The sequence below is a fragment of the Sminthopsis crassicaudata genome, chromosome 4 (assembly GCF_048593235.1).
Source record: "Sminthopsis crassicaudata isolate SCR6 chromosome 4, ASM4859323v1, whole genome shotgun sequence".
Lineage (NCBI taxonomy): Eukaryota > Metazoa > Chordata > Mammalia > Dasyuromorphia > Dasyuridae > Sminthopsis > Sminthopsis crassicaudata.
The window spans coordinates 111,895,509-111,921,824 of NC_133620.1; the positions used below are offsets into that span (position 1 = coordinate 111,895,509).

General features: G+C 33.6%; 1 protein-coding gene across 1 annotated transcript in view; it reads right to left on the bottom strand.

Annotated features, from left to right (window-relative positions):
* The window catches only part of USH2A (usherin), a 1,025,480-nt gene that overhangs the window by 123,653 nt on the left and 875,511 nt on the right, over positions 1-26,316 (bottom strand). The window contains exons 58-59 of the mRNA XM_074264677.1: positions 14,317-14,475; positions 10,600-10,762 (exon numbers count right to left, since the gene is read on the bottom strand). Coding sequence (XP_074120778.1) covers positions 10,600-10,762; positions 14,317-14,475 — 322 coding nt within the window. The remainder of the gene's footprint in view (positions 1-10,599; positions 10,763-14,316; positions 14,476-26,316) is intronic.

Below are 26,316 nucleotides of genomic sequence, written 5' to 3' on the forward strand. Positions count from 1 at the left end.
CATAAAACAAAGAATTCGAGTTCTCCTCTGGAGATGCACTTTCATGATTGGAAGAAGGATGAGCAGCTTTCAGTTCTTCTGAAGATTCAGTTTCAGCCTAAAAATACAGTACATTACATTTTCCCAGAATCATCTTCCTCACTTGTTTTAAACCATTCACAGTTTTTAGATTATGTCAAGATTCTGCAATGTCATCTACACAATCCAGTCATTGCTCAAGATATTATTAAAAAGCAATTCAGTCCTAGTTAGCATACTGAATTCAGAGTCTAAACAGGAACCATGATTGCTGTATGCTGTCTTCTTTATAGGTTTTAAAGAGGTACAATCTGACAAGATCTTTGTTAGTCTTCCCATTGAGAACTCGATGATATATCTGCAGTGTAACTGTCTATACTAATGCTCAAATTGCATGAGTTTTCATTCCTACACTCTAAGCTGTTAGCTTTTACAAGCATAGAGTGTGGGAATGAAACTCTAAATAGTTGATCTTATACAGTCTAGCAAACTATTTATGCTGCTGTATGCCTTTTTAGTAATTTTATCCACAACTGTTGAGATGTTGCCCACACATCTCATCATATATGCCAAATGTAATGCTCACACATGCCTGTTTTTTGATGTCACTGTCATCCTCCAGTTCACTATCTATAGAAGTTTTATCCACAAAATCACTTAATTTGTCAGGTTCATTAGCCTACTGTGTGACTCATGAGTTGGGTCACCATTCTTCTCAGACTCTCCATTCATGCATGCTGGAGTTGCAAAACCATCTACATTCTCTAATTTCCTGAATGGGTAGGATCTCTAACCCCAGATATATTATCCAAATTTTTCTGATCGAATATGTTAGCTGTACTGCTGAGGAATATGGCTTAATTTATGCCATTGACACTTTTAGATTTTTTAGTGAATATTTGATCAATGATATCCTCTCAGCAAATCTGAACAGCAATGTTACAAATATTTTATTGTGAGACTTCACAGGTGAGAGTTCACCTGTTGCATTTAAAATTTTTTTTTTTTTTTTGCAGAGGCAATTAGAGTTAAGTGACTTGACCAAGGTCACACAACTAGGAAGTATTAAAGGTCTGAAGTCACATTTGAACTCAGGTCCTCCTAACTTCAGGGCTGGTGCTCTATCCACTATGATACCTAGCTGCCCCCTGCTGCATAATTTCTTGTATGTTTTCAGAAGGTGGTAATACATAGTCAAGATATAGACTCATCTGAAAACTAGGAACTAGATATCACTTCTACTATCCCATGATAAATATCAACTTTGTTTTTCAACTCTCTTACATAACATTCCATTCAGTTTTTTTTCCCTGAAATCACATCATTTTATACTTTATAATGGTTTACTGGCAGTTTCTGTATTAGATTGTGATATAAGTAGTACTTATGGTACTATACGTACAATACATACAATAGATACAATATGGTACTGCCATATTGCTGGGTTTGGTATCCATATATTTCTCTTCAGTTTAAAATGTATTGTGAAGTTACTTTGGAAAGAGTACTAGGATTTGAAATATTTTATTGATTTGCCATGGTAAACATTTCTTTGGATTCTGGCATTACATTTTAAGTGTAGAATTTTCCTCTGTTTCTTTTCCAAATAAGTGACTTTAAATTTTTTAATGGGATTTCTTTCCATCCCTTGTCCTGTGATCTTATCTGGTAGGATTATTTCTAGGCCTTTGAAGTTCAGAACTGACTCTGAAGACACCATTCTTTGGAGACACATGGCTTCATCTTGCCCTTAATTCTATACAGCATTCAAAAGACAGCTCATTTCCAGGCCTAGGTTCTAGTCTTGGTCCTGGCCTCTCTATGATGATGTTGATAACTTTTATTGAACTTTCACTCAGCAACTGAAAAGTAGAGAAGTTTTAGTTAATCCGTGACACTGAAGTAAAAAAGGAAGGGACTCTAAATGTGAATTATTTACTCTTTGCATGTAATAAAATTAAGCATGGTTCTAGATCCATATTTATGCAGGAGCACAAGAGAAGGATGCAACTTGGTTAAGTATTTAGTTCTTTATCATTGTTGAATATTTAATGAATGAAACTTATGGTGAGGTAAATGGTTCCATCTGTGGTGCTAAAAAACAGAACATCTTCATGTCTGAATAAACTTTAAACAGAAGTGGTTGAGCAGGCTGTAATCATTTCAATCGACTTAAGATTTAGGATTCAACTGCTCATTTAACTGGAAGTACTTTCTCCTGAATAGCCAATCTCTTATTCTTTGCATAAAATCATTTTAGACATGTTTTAGATGGGGTTTCTAACTAGAGTTAGAGGACTGTTGTGAGATTCCAGTGAGATGATGTATGTAAAGTGCTTGGTAAATTGTAGAGTTTTTAAAATGTTAGATATCATTAACAATATCATATAATTTGATACTTCACAAGATCCATAATTTCATCAGTTGGGGAACTTTTTGCTGATACAGATTGCAACTCTTCTATTTTAACAGGCAATCTTAATGATTTGCTGGGACAGAAAAAAATTAGCAATATTTTTTGGGTAAGATTTTTTTCAAATTTGGTTGGGATCATTTTGAAATGACAGAAACATAGTTCATCACCAGTCTCTCATTTATCATCAGTCCTTTCTTGTCTATTGGTTACTTCCCTATTGCCAACAAACATGTCTCAAAATGCTCTCCTTGTAGGCCCATAATCAAAGCTTTTCCATCTTTGTGGAACTTTACTTGTATTGTAATGATGTAATTTTCTTTTTTACCTAGTCAAGGTGATATTCATGAGATGATGAGAAATTGAAATGTAATTTAGTAGAAAGCCAAATAGCAAAATACCATGTTACTTGGCACTAAAGGGGAATAAAAATATGGATTGATAAATAATTATTTACTATATACTTTTCATCCTTAAAGATAAATTATGGTGCTATCATACCCTGATGAATGAATTGATAAGCAATCCTTCTATACATTCTTTAGCAACTTACCAACCCACACTACACAGCAGCTCTTCCAAACATTTTCAACTCTCTTTATGTACTCCAAAGGTTCCCCTATCCCTAATATTGAGAATTTTGTCTCATATTTTACAGTAAGAAAAATATCTATTGACTGTGAACTCCCTCTTCTCTCCTGTTCCTCATATCACTAAGATGTCATGTGCCTCATTTGTACCTATTTCACCTAAAGAGATGACCCTATTCCTTACCAAGGCAAACCCTTCTACATGCACAGGTTGATCTTATTCAATTACATTTCCTCCAACAAGTTATATCACCTCCTGGTTGTCTTCAATTTTTAAAGCCAATTTGCCTTTTTTTTTTTTAACCAATTTCTTCTTTATCTTCATTTTTCTTGTCTATCAGCTAATTCTCTATTGCCTAAAAATTCCTAAAAACCCTTACTCAATTCTTTCATCCATCTTAACTGTCATCCTATATCTCATCTGCCCTTTGATAAGATTTTCAGAAGTTTTTCTACAACAAATACATCAACTTCCTATCTTTTTATCCTCCTATCTTTTCATGTTCTTAAACTCTTATAATCTGGCTTCTGATCTCATCCTGCCACCAAAACCTCTCTCCCCAGAGTTAACAATGATCAATTGTCAATAATAATTGTCAAATAACAATTGTCAAGTCCAAGAGCCTTTTCTCAATTCTCAGTTTTCTCAACTTCCCTGATTAATCTCTTCTTCTTGCTATCCTTTTTTTCTTTAAGTTTTACAGACATCACTGTCTCCTAATTCTTCCTTTCAAATAACTACTTCTCTGTCTCCTTTTCTGGATCCTCATCCTAACTGTGGATGTCCTACCAGTCTTTGGCCCATACCTTTTTCATCCTTTCACTATACTACTTTACTTAGTGATCTCAACCACACCTATAGTTTTGATTATTATCACTATTCTGACAATTCTTCAATCTATCATTTAAACCTCCCATCTTACATATGCATTCAAACATCATAAATTGGATGGGTAATAGACATACTAAATTCATCACGTCCAAAATTGAGTTCTATCATATTTCTCCCTAAACAATCCCTATCCCCTTCCAAATTTTCCTCTTACTTTTTGAGGACTGTGTCTCATGACTAGAGTACAGCAATATCTTGTTGGTAAGTCTGCCTGCCACAGGTCTCTTTCTATTCCAATCCATCCTCTATTTCAGTGCTAAAGTGATTTTCTTAAAATGCAGGTCTAACCATACAATATATACCCCACTCTGCTCAGTAAAATGGAGTGGTTCCCTATTAGTTCCAGGATCAAAACACAAGGCCTTTTGTTTGTAATTCAAACTCAATTCCTTGATACTGTCTCCTAACTTTTCAATCTTCTCATGCCTTACTCCTTGCTACCTATTCTTAAATCAAGTGATACTTGTATCATTCCTGTTCTACTAATAAGACATTCTACTATGTTACTTTCGGCATTTTCCCTATTTCTCCTACATGACATGCTTAAATTTTTATGTCCAATTACTGGATTCCTAGATTCCTTCAAGTCTCAACTTAAATTTCATCTTCTACATGAATCACTCTTAATTCTAGTGACTTCTCTCTGTTTAGTATTTCCTAATTAACCTGTATATACCCTATTTGTACAAATTTGATTGCTTGTTGTCTCCTCATTCGATTATAATTTCCTGGAGGGCAAGAACTTAAAAAAATTCTTTCTATCCCCAGTACTTAGCACAGTGCCTAGTACATGCTAAGTGCTTAGTAAATAACTACTGAAATAAAAAAAAATTATTAAGCATTTTTGATGTGTCGGACACTGTCCTAAGGGTTGAGGATAAAAATAGAAAAGTAAGATTGTCCCTGTTCTCAAGGAGCTCATATTCTGATGAAGGAGACAAGACAGATAGCAAGTTTTTGCAACATGCCATATGGAAAGAATTCTTGGTCCTTTGGGTGCAGTTGCAAAGCAGATGGTGATGCATCTTCTTTAATGTTGTTTCTACTGGTAAAAGCATATCTGCTTTTGATGTTGAACCATTTGACAGCACCAAGGACTCTGGTGGCAAAAAACTTTCCTTTGCCAGCCTTTAGCAACTGTGGATGCTGAAAAGATTGGGACTATAACATGTATAGAGATGCTGCCAGGTCATGTCCCCTTGAAGGTGGCTCCTTTGGATGATGAGTGTAGGGCCTGGGCTGGATACAGAACTAGTAGTCTGGAGCAAAGGCATTCCTTCAGATCTTGGGCTTGGAATAGATGGCAATTTCTCATTGTTACATACCTTTTAATTTTGGGGATGGGGAGGATGAAGGGCCTTTTCTTCATAAAAATTGCTCCCCTCAATGATGGCTATAAAACCAGGTGTTTTGAAGCACCTTGGAATTTATAGGGCACAAGGTATAAAGAGAATTATGGTGATAGACTGAATGTCTTATTGAAGAATCAACTTCCCTAGACTGCATAATACATTACCCAATAGACTGATCACAAGAAACAGTTAATTTGTCAAAGATAACTCATAAAACCAACTTTGAAATGTTCTTCAGACCTACATAATAACTCCCCATTTCTGCAGAAATAATGGTAATATGGTTTAAAGGGAAGCAGTGGCTACTGATTCACACACCATTTTACAAACTTACAAACACCATTTTATCTGTTGGCATTCTATGGTAAAATAAACCACATAAATATTTACATTTTGCTAAAAATGAAGTCAGTTGACTGTATAGAAGGCCAGAACTCTGAAAAGGTGTACTTGAATCAAAGACAGCAAGGTACTTTTAGCTAAGCACCTACAAAGTGTGAGATAATGGTTCTTTAAACATATACTTAATGTGATATAATGATGTAATGGCTTTCCTAACAGTTGGTGCATGCTCAGTGTGCTGTAGTGATGTAATCGTACTGAGGTATTTAAGGGAGCCTCAGACACAGAAGAGTCTCTCAGCCACAGACACAAAGAAGATTCGAGACTCCAGATTCCAGACTCTGGACTCCATCTTTGACCAGACTCATGGTGGCTGTCCTGCCTTCATCATTTCTCCACCTAGAGACCAAAGCCCATCCAGAGATACTCCAGAAAGCTAGCCTGGACATTACAGTTGACACTAGTAAGTTGTTAATAAATTGAAGAATGAGATTTTTGGCAAGATGATTCAGAGGTTGGGCATAAACGCTCTACTCAGCTTAAAAAAGACTACCAGAAAAAGGGAAGAACTGCATTTATATAAATCACCACAGAAAAACAAGCAGACTGAAGAAATAACAAGTAAAACATAAATAGAAACAAAAACTTCCACATATAATTTGTGGAAAAGAAAGGGGGAATGAAAGAAGTTTCATATATTTTAAGATATGGTTTATATATAATTTTTTGGATTGTTTTTTAATTCAAAAAAGGAATGTTTAGCCTGGAAGAGGAATAGGGAGAAAACTGATGTAAAGATGAAATACATCAATAAATGTATTTTTCAAAATATTTTATGAGAGTGGCCTACATATGTGTTAAAGATCCCTTTGAGGAAAATATTAGAAAGGAAAATAAAATCTAGATAGAGGTGAATTTGCCAGATCCTTTGATTATCAATAGCAACAAGATACAAAATAATATATAAAATACATTAAATATATAATAAACAAATATACATTATTGTATTTATATATAAATACATATGTATTATATATATTACATTATGTACATACATTACAGTTTCCTCTTCTATAAAATTTGTAGGTTCACCCAGATGACCTCTAAGTTCCCATCCAAGCCTAAATTTATGATCCTTTATGGTGATAGACTGAATGTCTTATTGAAGAATCAACTTCCCTAGACTGCATAATACATTACCCAATATCATTCTGAGAAAATGTTCACCATTTCTTCTTTTGTAATAGTCTCCTAGATAGTATGGATGCATTATTTATTTATTTATTTTTTGGTAAAGCATCTAGTAAAATGGCATTCACATAGGGTGGTCTGACAAATTCTACCCAATGAAAACATAGCTTATGAAAAGAAAGACATAAGCTGAGAGCAGTGTTGAAAGGTCTTTGTTTTATCATATAAACCAATTATTCATTGATAAGATAATCACCTGCTCAATATGGTAGCTTCTACAATATGTGAATAAACTGGCACTAAACCATGTATATATAATTTCCCAAAAGATCTAATGTCTGATGTTCCAACTACCATTATAAAACTTATTTCATCATTAGTTTTCAAAAGACAATAAGGGAAACTTCTCTCATATAGCATTCAAATAATCAATAACATAATTTAAATATTAGGTAATACTAATAAAACAAAAGGCAGTATTGTAACTTATAGTCATGGCCTTTTATGGGTTAAAAATTCTAAACATTTTATCTTTTGGGGGGTAGCAGACAGGTTTTAATCTGATAATATCCAAAGGCAACCATTTACACAACAGAATAAAATTATCAGGGGGGAGAAAAAGGGATTTTTTTTTTTTTTGGCAGAGTGACAATCATTTTGCAAACATTTTCAGAATGAGATTGACAAACAAGTTTCTTGCAATTTTAATGAAAAGATCTGCATAGGCCAGTTCACCAAATATTCTGTAGTTGAGTTAAACGAATTTCCTTTGGTGGTCATACAATAAGAAGGCAAATGATGAAGAAGAAATTACATGTCATCACCTTCTCAGAAATACTGCAGGCTGCTTGTTATGACGATATAAGGGCCAATGTAGAGCCTTGGAATGAAAAAGAACCATGTGCCTACATTCTATTCCTGTCCTTACAAATTTCAGATTTTTTTTTTTTTTTTTTTTTGCAGCTATCGAAGAAAGATTTGATATTGTTGTTGTCTAAGCACATTTAAACTTCAGCTGAAATAACTGCCAAGTGATTCATGCCTATGTAGGTGAATATAACGATTGTATCTGGAGCCCCAGTGAGCCATTTTCATTTCACTTTAAATAAAAAACAAAATGTATCTATGTCAGTCAGTGCCCTTCTGCTGTACTCAGAGGTATCCAACAGGCTACAATTATGATTGTGAAGTGATTGTGTCACATTGGAGGAAGGTTTATTGCTTTTGAGTCTGCTAGGCAGTAACACATTCTGTTTCATATTACTCTTTATATCATTGTTTGGCTGTGACTAGAATAATCAAATGCCATCAAATGCTGTCAAATTCAATTTACAGTATTTTTCATTGAAGCGGGCTTTCTGCATTATATTTCCTGTTTTCCCTCTCTATAGCTGCCATGGAATACTCAACATAATCATGAGCTTTATTTACAAAACCAACAGAGTGAAACCACGTCCTGGGCTATAACAGATACTTTATTTCCCCTTATTCAGAATAGGGATTTGATGTGCTTTTCTCATACAATTAGCATTAAGTAGATGAAAGAAAACTATTTCCAGAGGATGGGCATTTTTAGAGCCTGCACTAATGTGCTTAGCGTAAAATGTAAATTCACATTAGTCATTTTTACATGTTCGTGTTGTATTTGAATCAGAAATATTATTCTTCAAATTAATGTTTGCTGAGAAGAAATTTGGCTTGCTCATTTTCAGTAATATCATTTACATAACCAGAAGTTCAATAATACTTCCTCTTTTGGCAATTTTGCTAAAAACTCTCAATTTCTGCATGGAAGTTGCATTTTAAGATAAGGGATTTGATATGAGAAGCTACATGGGGACAAAGATCAAGTCTAAAGTATAAGGACCTTGGGCTGGATTTCATCACAAAGATCAATGAATTTAAAGGCTGATAAGAAACCTTTGGCATGCTTTATACACTCAACATATTTATTGTAGGCATTTGTCTATATACATATCCTTTATGATATTTTCTATCAGTGTTTTCTGTATTAGACAATTAACTCCCAACAGTGATTCAGTTCAGATTGCTTTGTACAAGGTTCTTCATGATGCCATATGTAGACAGGTGAGGCTCTGAGAAAGTGAGACATACTGGTAAAAGCCCCAAAGTCTGAGACTTGGCTTCTTGACATAATGCTATCAATTCACAGAATGACTGTTAAAGTTTCTGTGCCTCAATTTCCTGAACTATAAAATTAAAGTATTGCTCTACGTGACTTCTAAGAGGCTGTGTAGTATATAATGCACTGATCTAAGAGTCAGGAAGGAGTCAGGAAGTTGAATTTTGTACTTTGGATATTTGCTGTGTGACCCTATGACAGTCATCTGACCTCAGTGTGTCTCAGTTTCCTCAAATGTCAAATATAGAAAAAAAAATAACACCTCTCCTCTAGAGCTGCTGTAAGGATCAAAAGAATCATATCTTTAAAACACTTAGCATAGTGCCTGGAATATAGTAAATCAATAAATCAATAAATCTTCCTCCTTCCCTCTCTCCCTCTCTCCCTCCCTCCCTCTCTTTCTTCCTCCCTTTCTTCCTCCCTTCTTCCCTCCCTCCCTCCCTTCCTTCCTTCCTTCCTTCCTTCCTTCCTTCCTTCCTTCCTTCCTTCCTTCCTTCCTTCCTTCCTTCCTTCCTTCCTTCCTTCCTTCCTTCCTTCCTTCCTTTCATTCCTTTCTTTCATTCCTTTCTTTGTTTAATTCTTAAAAATACTTATCATCATTTATAATGAGACTACACAATAAGGAAGAGGAGGAAAAAATTCTCTAGTGATACCTGTTGACTTTCAGAAGCAAAAGGAATGTAAATGAAAAGCCAGCTTGTAGGAAGTAAAGAGAAAGTATTGCATCTCTGACAAGATGTAAATGATCGAGCTATTGAAATCCTGAAAAGCAAGAATGATCCCTGTTTTTTACAGACTATATCCTTACATGACAAACAAGAATCACATCAGTGATGGAAGAAGTGGGGCAAAGGTGTGGCAACAAAAAAAAAAAGTATGGATTTGGAGCTAGGTAATTTAGGTTCAGATTTCAGGCCTGCTGTTTAATACATGTGTGACTTCAGGAAAATCACTGAACCTTTCTGTGACTCAGTGACCTCTGAAAAATGAGAGTAATCTTTTCATTTTAACAATAAATACATAATCTCTGATTATCTTCCACCTCTGACTCTGATTCTTTATTTTTATTTTTATTTTTTATTTTTTGCTGAGGCAATTGGGGTTAAATGACTTATCCAGGGTTACACAGATAGGACATGTTAAGTGTCTGAGGCTGGATTTGAACTCAGGTCCTCCTGATTTCAGGGTTGGTGTTCTATCTACTGTGCCACCTAGCTACCTCTCTGACTATGATTCTATGAAATCTTTAATTAGTACCTTTCAAAACAATCATATCCAAATTAATAGTTGGGTGGTTTAAACTATATTTTCCAAATTTTAAGTGAGTATGGCATTTAGACTAGAACCAAATGTCTCATAAAATAGTTACTATTTCTTTATAATCTAACTATTGTTGACTGATCATTAATTGGTTACAATAAACCAGGTAATTTGATTCAATTTGCTGGTTAGATCTGGTCTAGCTTAATAAAGAGTCAAAACAGTCAATATACTTGTACATTTGTATTTACTAATTAAATGAATGTGTCTCTGCATAAATCTCTCATTCCTTGGTCATCATCCAGGAAGTTTTTTTGTGAACAAAGGGCACAGTGCATTCCATCACACAGGAATTCTGTAAATGCTTAAATATTGAATAAGAATAGTTAGAATTTTACCGGTGAATAAAATAATGGATGATGATTCCATTTGGCTTTTTAGGTGGTAACCATCTAATTAATATGCTGGTAGGTCCAGTTGTCATAAGAAAAGGAGAGTTCAGGTACATGGGAGCTGCTTCAAAAGTTGTCACCAAGGTACCACTGCTGACTCCACAGCCATCTGGAGGAAAAACCAAAAAATAAATTTTTCAAGTAGGGGATGAGGGAAAGGATCCTACATTTGGCAAGTTTGGATTTCAATGTTATATTTATCCATATAAATCTAAAAAAGAGAAACTGGAAAATTAACTAAAATATTTAAAAATGATTGCTAATCTTTGTGACTAAACTGAGGACAACCTAGTTCATTATATAACTGATTGTCTGCCATCTCATTTCTAAAAAAAATAACCACTGAGGGCCACTATATATGGGATACAGTAATATTTCTGCATCTTAACTTTCACATGGAATCATAATAAAAGATAATTTCTGACAATCAGTACAAAAATTTGTTTGAATTTCCCAAGCAAATGAACATTAAATATATGTTACTATACTTCTAGGGAAAAAATTTAGCAGATCTTTTATACAATTATATTTCTAAGAAAGTTACAGAACCTTGTTTATATTCATAATGATTATCTTAAAAATAATTTTAAAGAATCCTGTAAGAACTAGTCTCTGTTTCTGGATATTAGCTTCTATTACTTCTTTTTTATAATACCTTTTCTCCATTATACTTAAGTGAAATCAATATTGTAAACATTTAAGAAATATCTATTATATATAACACAAGGTACAATTTTGTAGAATGAGAACTACATTGAATTAAAGGTCTGCCTCTGATATATATACAGGCTGTGTCATTCTGGGAAAGTTACATAACTACTCTGCTCTTCAAAGAAACTCTTTGAAAAAGTAATTTGGGAACAGATAGTTGTAGTTGTAGTTGTAGAATAGTTGTAGAAAATTGTTTTAATTTTGAGAGTTCTTAAAATTAATAAACTCGAAAACATTCTTGAAAAAATAAACAATACATTCAACTTGGCATTGGAGATATAAAGATATATAACAGTGCCTACCCTCAAAGAGGTTCTGTTTTACTATATATTTGTTGAGATGTTTGGATAGACCAATATATTTATGGAGAGACAGGCATACATAGAGATCTATAGATAGACAAATAGATGATAGTTAATTTAAACAAATGGATTATAAAATAGGCAGATGATTTAGGTAGATAAGCCTGGACAAGTAGATAGGTAAACAGACAGACAGATGGATAGATTAATAGATAGATAATGGATAAGTGGATAGATGATAGATTGGCAGGTAGATATAGACAAATAGATGACAAAATAGACAAGATAAAAATATGAGATATTATATAGATGAACATAAATTTTTACATAGGTTGATCCTCAGTAGTTCAAAAGACTTACAAAATATTATTAAGATCTCTTGTTATAAAATCATTTCCTCCATAGTTTGTAAATCTAGGATTCAATTACCTGGTCATATTATAGGGTTTAATAAAATTATAGGTAATCATTCTTAGGCTCTGTAGTCTCTGATGTTTTCATAAATAAAGGTCAGTGATCCAACATCCTCAAATACTCTTTTATTTCTTCTTTTATTAAAGTTTGTTTTCATATCAACTACAAAACTAGTTTTGCCATCAGAAATGCTAACAAATAAAGTAACTGAATTTTTGCTCTTTTTAAATGCTACAATCTAGGTGCTACTGAAAAGCAAAAAAATTGTAAGTCAGGCAGAATATTTGAGAAGAAAAACCAGCAAAGGGCCTGGATAATTCTTCCTAATACATTATCAATGTTGACTTGGATATAATTGATTCCATTCATATCTATGGTGCTTCATATATGCATATAAGAATTTGTTGTTACAGGAAATTTTATGTGAAAATTCATATTAAAGAAAACATTTTGAATATGAAGAATTGTCATAAAGAGAAATTGTAAAATATTTCCTTGAACAAAATTTATTTTCCAAAAGCCATGAGAACAATGCTGAAACTAGTCTTTTTTTTCCCTTTAGGTGTATTATAAATTGTAAGTTTTTTCTGAGGGAGAAATTTCAGATCCCAATTAAAGATTGATATTGATTGTCTTCTCTTTTTTATTCAAAATGCTGATAGATCACACCTTCACTTGTTAGCTGTTATGGTCACATTATCAGCTGATTCCAATATTATAATCCATAAAAATAATGAAAGGGGTAAAGTTTTGTTGAGAGAAAATACCATATCATGCACGTCGAAGACTCAAAAAAATATTTCAGTGTGATGTTTGCCACTGCATAAATATATGTTTAATCAATTGAATTTAACTGCTCTCTTCTAATCACATGGAAAATCACAAGCTGACCTTATGTTAAAAATCAATGAAAGAATGATCTTGACAGACATGACTGAATGTGTAAGTGAACTGGGATAAATGAGGGCAAGAAAAGAAAGTAGAAAGATCTTCAAGTCAATAATGTTTATGTTTTAAGTAACCTGTAGAAAGCACTTTTGAAACTGAATTGTAGTGTCATCATATTTCAGCTGCTGAGAGAAATCATAGAAAGACAGATGACCATGAACTCTTTATAAATTCCACAGGGAGCAACAGTAACTTGAAAAAATTGAAATTTCCAGTGATAATATATTTTGGAGTTGTAAGAATAGATTGGATAAATTGATATTAGATTATATATCTGAGGTAATGTAGAGGTAGTCAGATCCAAAAATAGGATACTGAACTTGGTATATATAAAGGACTTAAAATGCTCACTATTGAGCAAAGTGGTGTGAGGACCAACATCTACATTTTCTAATCTCATATAAAATGTGCATGTAAGAAAAAGTTAGAAAAAGTGATTATCAGAGACTGTTTCCAGTAGCTGAAATGAGATGCATTGCTATCTGTTTTTAAATCAATAAATGCATATAAAGCACTTATAACACCATACTAGGAGCTAGAGATTAAAATATAATAGAAATAGCATAGCCCTTGACCTCAAAGATTTTATAACCTTGTAGGGGGATAAAACATATACAAATATATGTCTTATCCATAAAAAGAAATGCATGCCTTATCTTCCTAATCCTGGGTTAATGTTGAAATAAGTAAATGATTTTGGAAGACTTAGGGACTAAAATGTAACTGAATGCTTTATCTGTCTAATTTTCAATAAAATAAGTAAAGCTAAGAGAAGTGGAGGGCTTGTCCAAATGTTGATATTACTGATTACAAGCTGCTTATTAAAGAATATTTAATGTATATGAGATAAAGGTTAGACAAGTGTTATAAAATGGAAAATGTTTATTCAGATTTAATCCAATATTATAACCATAAAAAGTGGAATGAACTAAGTTAAATCTATATTCTCTGAAGCTTTTGTATTCCCCAGTTTGCTTTACATTTCTAAAGACTTTCATATGAGTGAGTGTTTTTCTTTTAAAGTACTTTATAAAACAGGACTTTGTGTTCACACATACAAAAATGACTAACATTTTAATCTACAGTTAAATATTCATGATAAAGTGCAGAAATATATAATGCACCACTCAATACCAGACTGATTTTTCTAGGTAAACAGTTCACTTCAAAAGAGAAATGAGATGCTAGCTATTTTAGTTATATTAAAAATATATGTATTCGTTTTTTGTGGGGAGGGGTAAAATTTGATACTTGATTCAGTCAGACAAAGGATATGAAGTATGCTCACCATTATGACATGCTTGTATCCTTATTTCATACTGTGTATATGGGGTCAGATTCTTTACCACAGTAAAGTGATCATAACCAACTGGATAGATCAATGGTGTCATAGTTCCTGGGTTAAGTAAGATGTTATATTCCAAAGGCATTTTTTGAATGTGTTTTTCTTCTGAAAAATAAAAATAAAATTAGTACAATAGTCTAGAAATTCTTGCTAATTAACGACATACATTTGTGTATTCATTTGTATACAATACAGTACATCTGTACACATTTGGAATGAACAAATTCTTAGTTAGCAATATACATTTCAAATTGCATTGTTAAAAACGATTATTTAATTGAATTGTAATTTTATGATTATTAAACTTTATGAATCAAGGACCTATGGACATGAATATATTTTTATTAGATACAGAATATATCCTTGGTGATCAGAAAAAAAATAAAGTCTTTTGTCTTTAAAACAAATCCAGGATAATTAGAGAATGTTTCATAGTTTTCCCCTAGCTGTACTTACCCCCAAAGTACATAAAAATACCAGTAGTTTTGCAAGTGATGATAATTTTTCTATATGGCATTGTGTATAGCATCCTGTCTGACATAGATCCTTGACATAATAGCCCATAAAATATCCAAATCATGGTCTACCTAGAGAGTTTTCAGTACATCAATTATTGAGCCAGGACAGTCCACTCTGTCAGTGAGACTTATAGACCTGTACATGAAATTCATATGAAATTTGTGTCTAAGAAGTTTTAGTGCTCACAGTTGCTGCTTTTGAGAAGAAGGTGCAGAACCATATTTAGTCTCTTCAAAATGTAATGAAATTAATTGGATGATTATGGAATTATATGATTCTGTATCATAGAGAAGTTATGTTTCCTGAATGCAAAAAGGAATCCCCTCCACATAAACCATATTCTCTTTTTAAATTGTTTCTTAAATGTTTTTTTCTACAATACCAAAAGAAATAGAGATATTTTATGGTATTATGGATAGAGATCTTGCCTTTAAGCAAGGGAGATTTAGGTCAAATCTCACTTCTAACATATGCTGGCTATGTGAATTTCACATAAACTCTCAGTACAGTAGGCAAATTGTTAAGACTAAATAGCAGAGAAGGTGCAAAATTCCATTGGTAAAGTGAATTTCTTCACTTGGGAGCTCCCTATACCATTCAACTACTAAGTCCTATCCCCTATTATACATAATGAAATTTCTAGTTAGTTACATTGTCAAGATAATAGTAAATAAGATTATAGATCATTGGCCCAAAGATTTAGAGCTATAATGAACTCTGAATGTCATCTAGTCTGACTCCTCATTTTTATAGAGGATAATTCTATAGGGAGAAGTGGAACCTGAATTCAGATGTAGTGATTGATCTTTTCCCTGCTAAATGCAGGACTTCATACATACAGAGAAATATGACTCAAAAAAGTCACCCTGTTTCTGATCAGTCTACAAGTAATAATCAAAAAAAGTATAAGATGAAATGGAAAAGACAACTGGATACCTTGAACATGCATTCGGGACAGATTAACTTTTAGGGAGAATGGGCTAACTACACTGTAAGCATAGTTGAGAGTAAGAAGCTAGATGCAGAAATTTTACTTTGAATCTGTGAATATTATTAAGAAACTCTTAAAATGTGAATTATTAGAGATACTAAAACATTAAGATCTTAAGGAATGTTCTAAAGACAAACCAATGGAACAGTTATACTTGCCTACATAAGGAAAAAGCAGGGAGGCTTGAGCAATGGTGGGGTTAAAGCAGAAGTTGGGAGATCTCTTGCATACATCACAAAAGAGATTAGCAGGGAGGGGGTATATTGGAATAATGTTTAATACAGCTTCCAACTTTGAGTCTATAATTCTTGAATCATAACTTTGTTTACATCTGAGTCATAAAATTTTAAAAGTAGAAGTGGCCTTAAAAATCATCAGGTAGAACTCTCTCATTTTATAGGTGAAAACCCTGAGATCCAGGTGAGATTGAATGACTTGCCCAAGTTCACACAGCTAGTCAGAAATCAAGCTAAAATCTCTTAACTTCATATTCAATGTTTTTCTCACTACAATTTATCATATATTGTATCTTCTTGACATCTAAACAAATAATAGATTAAGTCAACTCAATAAAAAATTAGCTAAATCAACTAAAGTTTTACTTTAGTAAATACTAAGTTTAAAGGTTTTTTTTTTTTTTTTTTTTTTTTTTTGGTTATTATGTGTTCACAATTCAAGGAGAGTGAGGTGAATAGTACTAGACTCTCTGATCCACTGCTGCAGCCACTAACAAAAGAGCAGTCACTGTGTATGCTGTGCACACCTGGCCATAACAGTTGCTGCCATCACATCATTTTTGAATATAAAGAGCAACACATATAATAAAGACACCTTCCTACACATCACTACAGAGAGAAAGTAGATTAGCAAAGCTTTAAAAAGGATTCAGCAGACTGAAAACTGGAACTACTTTAATAGAGAGAACTTAAATAAATTTGAGTTTGTATTGTTTAGGAATCAAACTGGAACCAAGTAAGCAGAAGGTAGAATTTTTTTTAATAAGATTCTATGAACTTGTGATATCAACAAATTTAAAATTCAGAAAGATTCCCCTTTCTACTTTTTATCCATGACATGATTTTAGGTGAGACTTCAGTCAACAGGATGTAGCTAGACAAGGTAAAGATCAAAGAAGTGTGAGATTATGGGTTGAATACCCATTTCAACTTCACAGACAATTAACACTAATTTAGAGTTTTAAAAATTAGAATTTGTGATGTGAAAAGGGCTGGGATGATATTTGTCATTGATGGTACTGACAGTATTGTTTGGAAAATGCATAAACATTTAAGAGGAGAAGATACTCACAGAGCCTAAAGTGTCGTGACAGTGTACACAACACAGTGGACAGTATTGTTGAGTTTGTATTCAGAGAGAACTAAGTTCAAATATACCCCCAAGATATTTGTTAACTGAGTGACTCTAGCCAAGTCACAAATTTTTTAAAACCTCACTGTCCTCATCTATAAAACGAAGATGATAATTGTGCAAAACTTCTAGGATCAAATGAAGTAACATTTATAAAATCCTTTGTAAATCTTAAAGGTTTACACAAACATGACTATTGGTGGTATTGTTATAATCATATACTATATTATATACACTATATCATATGTGCATGTATATATAAATTAATTTATATATATATATATATATATATATATATATATATATATATATATATATATAATTGTATGATATAAGTTAATCCCTTCAGTAATACAACATTCTGTTACTCCAGCTAAAGTTTTGTGATCTTGAATAAGTCATATCTTTTTTCTTGGCCTGTTTCCTTAGCTTAAAAAATGATGAAGATCTACTAAATCAGAGGTCCTTAAACTTGGGAGTCCTTAATTTATTTTTATTTTTATTTATTTTTATTTTTGCTGAGTAAATTGGGGTTAAGTGACTTGCCCAGGGTCACACAGCTAAGAAGTATAAAATGTCTGAGCAAGATTTGAACTCAGGTCCTCCTGACTTCAAGGTCAGTGCTCTATCCACTATGCCACCTAACTACCTGGGTCCTTAACTTTTCAAAAAATTTGTTAACTATTTCAATATAATTAGTTTATTTCATAACTTCTATTTTAAGCTATTAAAAACATTATTCTAAGAAGGATAGGCTTCTCCATAGCCCTCACTACACTGACAAAAAGGGACATGAAATAATAAAAATTTAAAAAGCCCAGCATTAGATGATTTTGGGGATTCTTTTAAAGCTTAAATCCAAATTCTTTTGGAGTAACTATAGGAGTTTTGTATCTTAACTCCAATATAGTGATATCATTTTGGTTTTCTTTGAGAGTAAAGGACAACTAACATCAAGAATTTCAAAATAGTAAAATCTAATTGCTTTGTAAGAAATTAACCTAGGTCTTTTTTTTTTCCCCAAGTGAAATACAGAATAATATAGAGTATAGAAAGCTAACCTTGGGGTCAAATAAACCTAGATTCAAGTGCTTTCTCTTATATATCTTGGATGTGTGAACCTTAGCATTACTTAGCTTGTTAGTATCTGAGACAACATTTGAAGACTCTGTTATACAGAGAAGGCACACTCAGCTGTATTGATTAAGGGAGTTTTTTATTCATTGAAATCATAGATTTCATCCCCACTTCTATCTCTATCCCCCATCATTCAGAAGTCAGTCAACCTGCACATGGTGGGTGTGGGCAGGCAGTATAATAAAAATTTTAAAAGACCTAGCATAAAAGATGTCATCAAAGAACTGAATCAGTGACCTTTAACTACACTGTGGAAGAATCTGTTGCCAGCCCCTATTGTCTAGCTAAAGGGAGCTCTCTGTTAAAAAAGGGTATCACTTCCATATGATGAAAGGGGTTGTATTAATATTAAAAAATTAAAAATTACACACATACACACACAAATACCCCCAAACCACCTTCATGCAGTTCTAAACAGAACTATTGCAGGCAGATGTATTTTTTTAAGCTTCAGTTAATGTGGAATAGGTGCCCTTTATGTGTGATGAGTATGTAAACGGAAAATGCTTCTTTAAACTGTGAACATGACAGAAAGTGACATGCATTTAGTGAAGGAAAGGGGGCCCATGCTACTGTCATAACTCACAGGACAGTGACATGAAAACCTCCTGTGTTCTCGCCAACCCTTCACCATCTGCAATGAGTCTGAAGGTACCTAGCCCCCTGGTATTCTGATGCCGAAACGAAATGAAATGGGCATATTTGTTTAAGTCAACTGGGAGGCCACACGACTTGGTTAGTTCCAGAGTTCATAAATTTCTGTCAGAATAAAAGGAACCATGAAAGCAGAAGTGAACCAATTTAGCCTAAGTGCAAATGGCAGTTTTGTTATTTGGTGTCAAAGTTACCAGGAGCACAATGACAACCTGCCATAACACATTTTCATGTTCACTAAAGAACAAGGAATCCGTTGGTTAATATTCCTAGCAATACTCCTTTTCATAATTTACAACAACTAGATGCTGATAGGTTATTTAACATTTATGAAGTTAAGATGTAATCAGAAAAACCCTGATTATCTTTACAAATAAAAAAGTTAAATTATTCAACTTTTTTTTTTCTTGGTGGCTTTATTTCACAGCAGGTGCACACTTTGCAATGGGACAAGTCAATCAAATGATATTTCTTTTTTCCTTTTCTTTTAAGGAGACAGAGCAGGGACAATTCTATGAGGAAATCTATTAATTCAGCCTGACAGCCCTATTTGCTTTAAAACAGTGGTTGCTTTTAACATGGCATTTGTAGCAAATCAAGCTCTATTCTTTTTATGGGTTGGAGGTTGTTAGGTATTCACCCTTTGAGGTTCAGGGGTGAAATGAGAGAGGCAGGATTGCAGAGTGGTTAGAGAACTGTCCCCAAGTTCCATCTCTATGACATATACTGGCTGAATGACCAAGGCCAGATTGCATAATACTTCAGTGTCCCACCTAACTCAGTAAGACCCTAAGTGGCAAGACCATTCCAATATTTATTGGTAAAGTGATTTTTCCATTTTTCCATTGGCAGTTCCTCATGCTAAAGAAAACAGATTAAAAACATTTATTACACTAAACAAGCATTTATTCATCACTTGCTAGCCCAAGATACAACTGGGTGGTACAATAGATAGACAACTGGGCCTCATCTTCCTGAGTTTAAATCTGGTCTCAGATACCTAATAGCTCTGTGACCCTGGACAAGTCACTCAATTCTGTTTGCCTCAGTTTTCTCATCTGTAAAATGAGCTGAAGAAGGAAATGGCAAATCATTCCAGCATGTTTACCAAGAAAATCCCAAATGGGGTCACAAAGAATCAGACATGACTGAAAAATGACTGAATAGCAACAATAACATATTTCCCCCTTATATTAGGTGCTAAAGACACAATCACTAAGAGGAAACAATTTTTCCCTATAAGGAGCTTATATATTAGGGGGAGAAGGGAAACAATACATATAAAATGATTTTATGCAAAGTAAAGATGAATAAAAAGGGGAGGGGAAAGGAATATCAACAACTAAATTTCCTTCTTCCTACTTACTTTCATCATATTCTTCACTCGTTCAGGTTATAGGATTAGGAAAAAAATAATCTGTGAGCCAAAATTAACCTGTCAATCAGTCAATAAGAATAGTGTGGCACAGTGAAAAGAATATTAGATTTGTAGTCAGAGGACTTTGGATTGAAATTCCAGCTCTACCCCTTTTCACCTGTGTGAGTATGAATGAATCATGTGATCTATATGGTCATCAGGTGATTGACCTGTAGGAGGGAGGAGATGAACTTACTGGTCCCTAAAGTTCCCTCTTTGTCTAAGTCTATGATACAATCAGTTACCTTTTTCATAGCTGAGAATAAATGAGAACAGGCAACAAAACTGAAGAGAAAGCTCTGGCCCTATGTGTGAGAAGGCTGGGGTTCAAGTCCCCAGTATTTAAAATCTATATATCAATAAGAAAGCCAGAGAATAGCAGGTTTTCTAACAGTAGGAAACTTCTGAGATATTCTAGGCTCCCTTCATTTTACAGAAGTAAACTGAGACTTAGAAGGATTTAGGGAATTGTATAAAATCATCCAGAGGGTAAAAAATGGAGGCAGGTTTCTAATTCCTTAAATTCAGTCTCAGTTTCTTCATTTGTAAAATAATTATAATACTCTCATTTCCTCATAAATTCATTGTGAAACTCTTGCTTTAGAAATGTAAAAGTTACCTACAAATGTGAACTATTATTTCTCCGCCCCCCATTTTTCTAGACTGCATGGTTCAGGTTCATGAAGGCAGAGAACCAAGTCCCATTTTATTGAAATATTATATCTTTCCTTGGCACTTCGCAGTATTCAGCACCTATTTCAAGTACTTGAGCTTTTTCAAGGACTTTTCATATGGTCACCATGGGTCCTCTCTTCACTAATGCAGATTACAACTCCTTTACGTCTTAGAACATTCCCTCTGGGAGTTTTCTATGGCCAAAAAAAGGCACTCATCCAACATAGAAACTGCTGACAAGACTTTCCAAACATAGTTAGACTGGTCATTAGATGTCAAATAGAATCTCATCACCAGGTGTGTCCTTGACAGATTTTTAGTCTGGAAGAATTGCTAAAATTGGTCCTCTGCTGATCTTCAATAATACCAGGATGAGACCTCATGGTATATTTTAAAACAAAATGATTGTTGGATGAAACTCACAGAATCTGAATGATATGGAATTAGACATAGTTATTCCATTTTCTGGAAAGAAATTTCATTATAGGATCATAAATCTGGCCACAACAGGACTGAGTCCATACTTTCATGTCAAATAATAAATGACTTGGAGTTTGGTTCTAAATGTTGACAGATAAAACACCAGAAGGAAACCATATACAAGGCATATTTTGAACACCGGAAAAAAAAGTCACATCCAAAATCATAGACACCAATCTCCCTAGCCTATAAACAGCTGGGTTGTTGTCAAAATTATAAATCAGTCAGAAGGTCTACTGGAGAGCTAGTAGACTACCAATGAATAGCACCAAGTAAAGAGCAACAATGAACAGAACCTGAGTTGAAGAAGGACATGGCAAATCATTCTAGTGTCTTCATCTTTAATAACTGTCTAATTCATTAATAACTAATAATAAATAATTAATGTCTTCAACTTTAATAAAGTGATTTCATCAACAAAACTCCAATAAGAACTTGAAGAACTTGATGAGTCTTCTCAAAACATCTTTAAAATAATATTTGGAAGCAGAAGCTAAAAATTTATAATCCCTTTGCTTGTACTTTGTTGTTTGGTTTGAGATTTCTCCTGTCTCTTTACTCTGCTATCCCATTCCCCTTTTCCTGATCTCTCACCTACCATTTCTTCTCCATGAAGGTATTCTCAGCAGGAGTGTGATAATATATTTTCTGTCTAATGAAATAATATTTGTGAAGCACTGAATACAGCACTGGATATATAGCAGGCACTTAATAAATGCTTATATCCTCCCTTCCCAGAATGTAATGATTCCCACCTTCCACTGTGGGTCCTATTATTTACCTTATGGGCTGGGCAAAATGATCAATTTAACCTTCTCTCATGTCCTCCAAACTCCTTCTATATGATCAGGATTTACTATTCCTCTCTTCATTGCCAAGCCATATTTGACTTTCAGGAAGATAATTTTCTCAAGCCCTCTAGGCAATAAAATAAATATGAGCTTGAGAGGAACATTTTCCCTTTTTTCCCAGTTTCTAGGTATCTGCGTCTTATGCTTCCAATATCAATCTTGGGACTTCCCATATTAGACTTGATGTAAACATTTTTTCCTGTGGTTGCACTAGAGTTTCAGTGAGCAATAATGTTCCCTCCCCATCACCATCAATACCTTCCTTTCTCTAACCAATGTCAAGGAATGAGTTGAATTGGGAAAATTATCCCTTGCCATTCATTCCCTCTTAGAAAACAGATAATAATTGAGGGCAAAGGTTACCTCTGCAAAGAAATGAGTCCACTTATTGAATTTAGAGGGACAATTCTTCCCAATCTATCCCTACTGATTCCAATGGCCCCTATCATTGTCACCAACCTGTTCCTACTGCTTCTTATACATTCTTTTCCCCTTGTTGCTTCTGGGCCAGAAAAGAAAAAAAATGCTAATTACCATCACTACAAACATTTTGATGTTTATAATATCAATGAAAAGGGAATAAAACACACAAGATATGCAAAAGCATCCAGGGATCCATGTCCAAATATAGCTAGTTGATTTCCTACTTCATATAGGAAATGGTGACATTGCTGGCCATCATGTTAGGGATGTAGAAGGGACTCCTTTTTAATACTATCCTGAATTGTTTTACCCAAGAAGCTGCATCTAAAAGAAAGGGATATTTGGAAATTATCTCCTCCACTGAACTGTTACCTGAGTCCTTAGTTCTTCTGGCTCAGCAGCTCAGCAGAAAGCTCTCAGCAGATATATGGTCAGAAGCTGTTTCCCTCTCCCAATCTCCCATAGGATCATTAGGAATAAAGAATGATCTGACACCAAAGGGAATGAAAGCAAGGACATTCACTACTCTTCAATAATCGTTAATTACTTCCATTTCACCATCAGAACACACACGGTGGTATGATAAATAAATATATTCTTTAGATTCCAATAGGAGAGGAAGTTTGAATCAGCAATAAAAAGGAAAAAGGCTCAACCTAGGAGTAGCCATCCCATTGTTATTAAGTAGCAGAAAGAAGGAAGGATTCCAACAGATAAGAATTTTCTTCCATTCAAGTTTTCCATTTATATAGCAATGTTTTTTTTTTTAATCCTTGATTTATGTTATACTATGTAATTGAGGCTTCAATTTCCATCTGGACTAACTTAAGAGAGAAGGCATTATATTGGAAAGTAAAAATTGAACTTGCCATGTGGGTTGGTTATTTTACTTTGAATAGTCAACAAAAGCAATCAGTGATGTCATTAGGCTATTTTAAAATATTATTCTTGCAAAATATGAAGTTAGATCATCACAATTAAAATAGAAATACTTCTTTGGAAACTAAAATGCTCATTATAAATCCAAAGGGAAAAGGGAAAATATTTGAGCTGAATTTATAGATAAGTGTATGGAATGACATAGTGATTCTGTAGGCAGATAATACTATGACCAACTATCATCTAATCCAAATTTTATTAATAAAGTGTTGTTTTTTTAAATATTATTGATTGGAATGAATGTCTTAGTAGGAGAAAAACCACAGAGTCCTTTAAAAATCAAAGATGTAAAAGGGAAATTATTATTTCAATAGAATGCATGAAATTTAAACAATTGGATTGTCATGAAAAGAATGAATTGAATTCAACTGCATTGCTAATTAGAGCATGATTAAGGGTCACAATAGTTTGATGGAGCCATCACTTTAATGTACTTGAAAATTTGATTCTCAATTTCAGGTTTTTGATAAATCTGAATGTTTGGATTTCTAAACAGCAGGGAGCACATCTATTTTTCATTCTTGTTTTGTGTGAGCCAACCAAGTTTCATGAAGCAATCCTATATTTAAGTGGCACCCCACCTGTTTCCTCATCTCTGTAATTTCATTCTGCTGAAGGTAAAATCTGTAAGCTCTTTACCTGATTTCAAAGCAATATGGGAGTATAGATTTGAAACATCTAGGTGGTTTTATAGTCCCATGGACATGCTAATAGGGTATTTGAACTAGCTAAAGTCTTTACTATTCTTTTTATATGATTTGAACATTTATAGATGAGAATCATAAAAGGCTTATACAAAGTTGAGCAACTTTGGACACTACAAAAAATCAGAATGGGGATAATCTAAAACTTTACACAATTCATCTGGCACTACTTATGTGTGTATGTGTGTGTGTGTGTGTGTGTGTGTGTGTGTGTGTGTGTGTGTACACACATTGAAAGATAGCTATGTGATTAATTTAATGAAAATATTTTCCTATTTCAGAACTGATCTTTGATAGGTCAAGTTTTATTTCTTTTAGATTGCTAAGTGACCCCAGTTTCTTCTTCCATAAAATGAGATGGACTCTAAGGTCCTTTCAGATCTACAGCAGGGATAATTGTTCTGTTGTTTATTTTATTAAGACTATGCAGGCTTTTTATTTGTATTTAATCAAACCTGCTTTTTTTGGTTTGTAACAAATTTGTGATAAATCATAAATCACTGGTCTGAAGCTTCTTTGTGGATATCTTTTTCATTGGTTCAAGCAGATGTCACTTATAAAGGGCCTTATGATTGTATTTTTGGATTTCTGGCATTTCCTAGGTTCTATTTATATAGATAATGAGAAAATGTTTTTATTTTCTTGTGGTGTTGTGTTCTCTCCTTTTATTTCTTTCATCTCAAGTACTTGTTACAGTTGGATGTTGAAATTTTATTTTGTTTCTTGAGCTGCTTCAACTATTTGTAGAGTGTGGCTTTTTGTTTTGCTAGTAGTTGTGTAGTTCACATATTTCTTAATTTTTTGTCTTTAATTGGACAATACAGCATTGTATTCCAGCTTCACCTATCTCTTTGACTCTTAGGAACAACTGATCATAGCTGACCAAGGTGTTGGACTGTGGTTTTAACAGCAAAGCTCAGTGCACCAATAATGTAGAGTTTCAGGCATTTACAATTACTATAGCAAACTCAAAGCACTAAGTAAGGCATTCTCTTCTTCTATATTTTCCCCAACCTGGAAACCCATTATGTTGTAAAAGACTGATTGGACATTGAATACTTGTTGCTCTTATTATTAATAGTAGTACTGATGTTTTTGATGAGCAACAATATCTTACCTCCCCATAAAAACATATGTCTAATCTCTTGCCATCTAACCTCTAATTTTAAACATATTTATTTAATTTTAGAATTTGGGAATTGTAGGAAGTCTATAATTGGAGGAGATAGAATAAGAGAGTGGGAGGAGAGGCCTATATGGACTTGAGATTCAGATGCTAGGTGCTAAGTACTTGTTAGTCACCAATATAATTATACTTTTCCAGTTGCAATCTCATTTGTTTCTTTTGGGTTCCTCTATTTTCTAGTAGAGCATCTGTATATTAACTAATATAATCCAGGAAGAGCATCATCTGTTTCAAGGAAGCACTGGCATGAAAATGTAGTGGTATTAGAGTGAAGATATTTGCTCATCAATTCTCTTTAAGTTTCTGGGGCTTTTGATTTTGAAAGATGCTTTTCCAAAGGAAAAAAAAAACATACAGATAAAATAATTTGCTAGTAATTCTTGTGCAAGTGTCAAACATCTAACTAAGCCCATAATCATGGCTCTTATCTAGTCCAGTACTACCCACTTTTGCAATGAAATTATTTTCAGTCAACACTATTTGGAGAAGCAAGTCTACCAGTGACCCTCCATGCTGCTTCTTCCAACTCTGGAAAAGAGCTTTGTGCATTGTCCCTCTTTCCACTGAGAGCAGAAAATAGAAAAACTAAAACCAAGAGT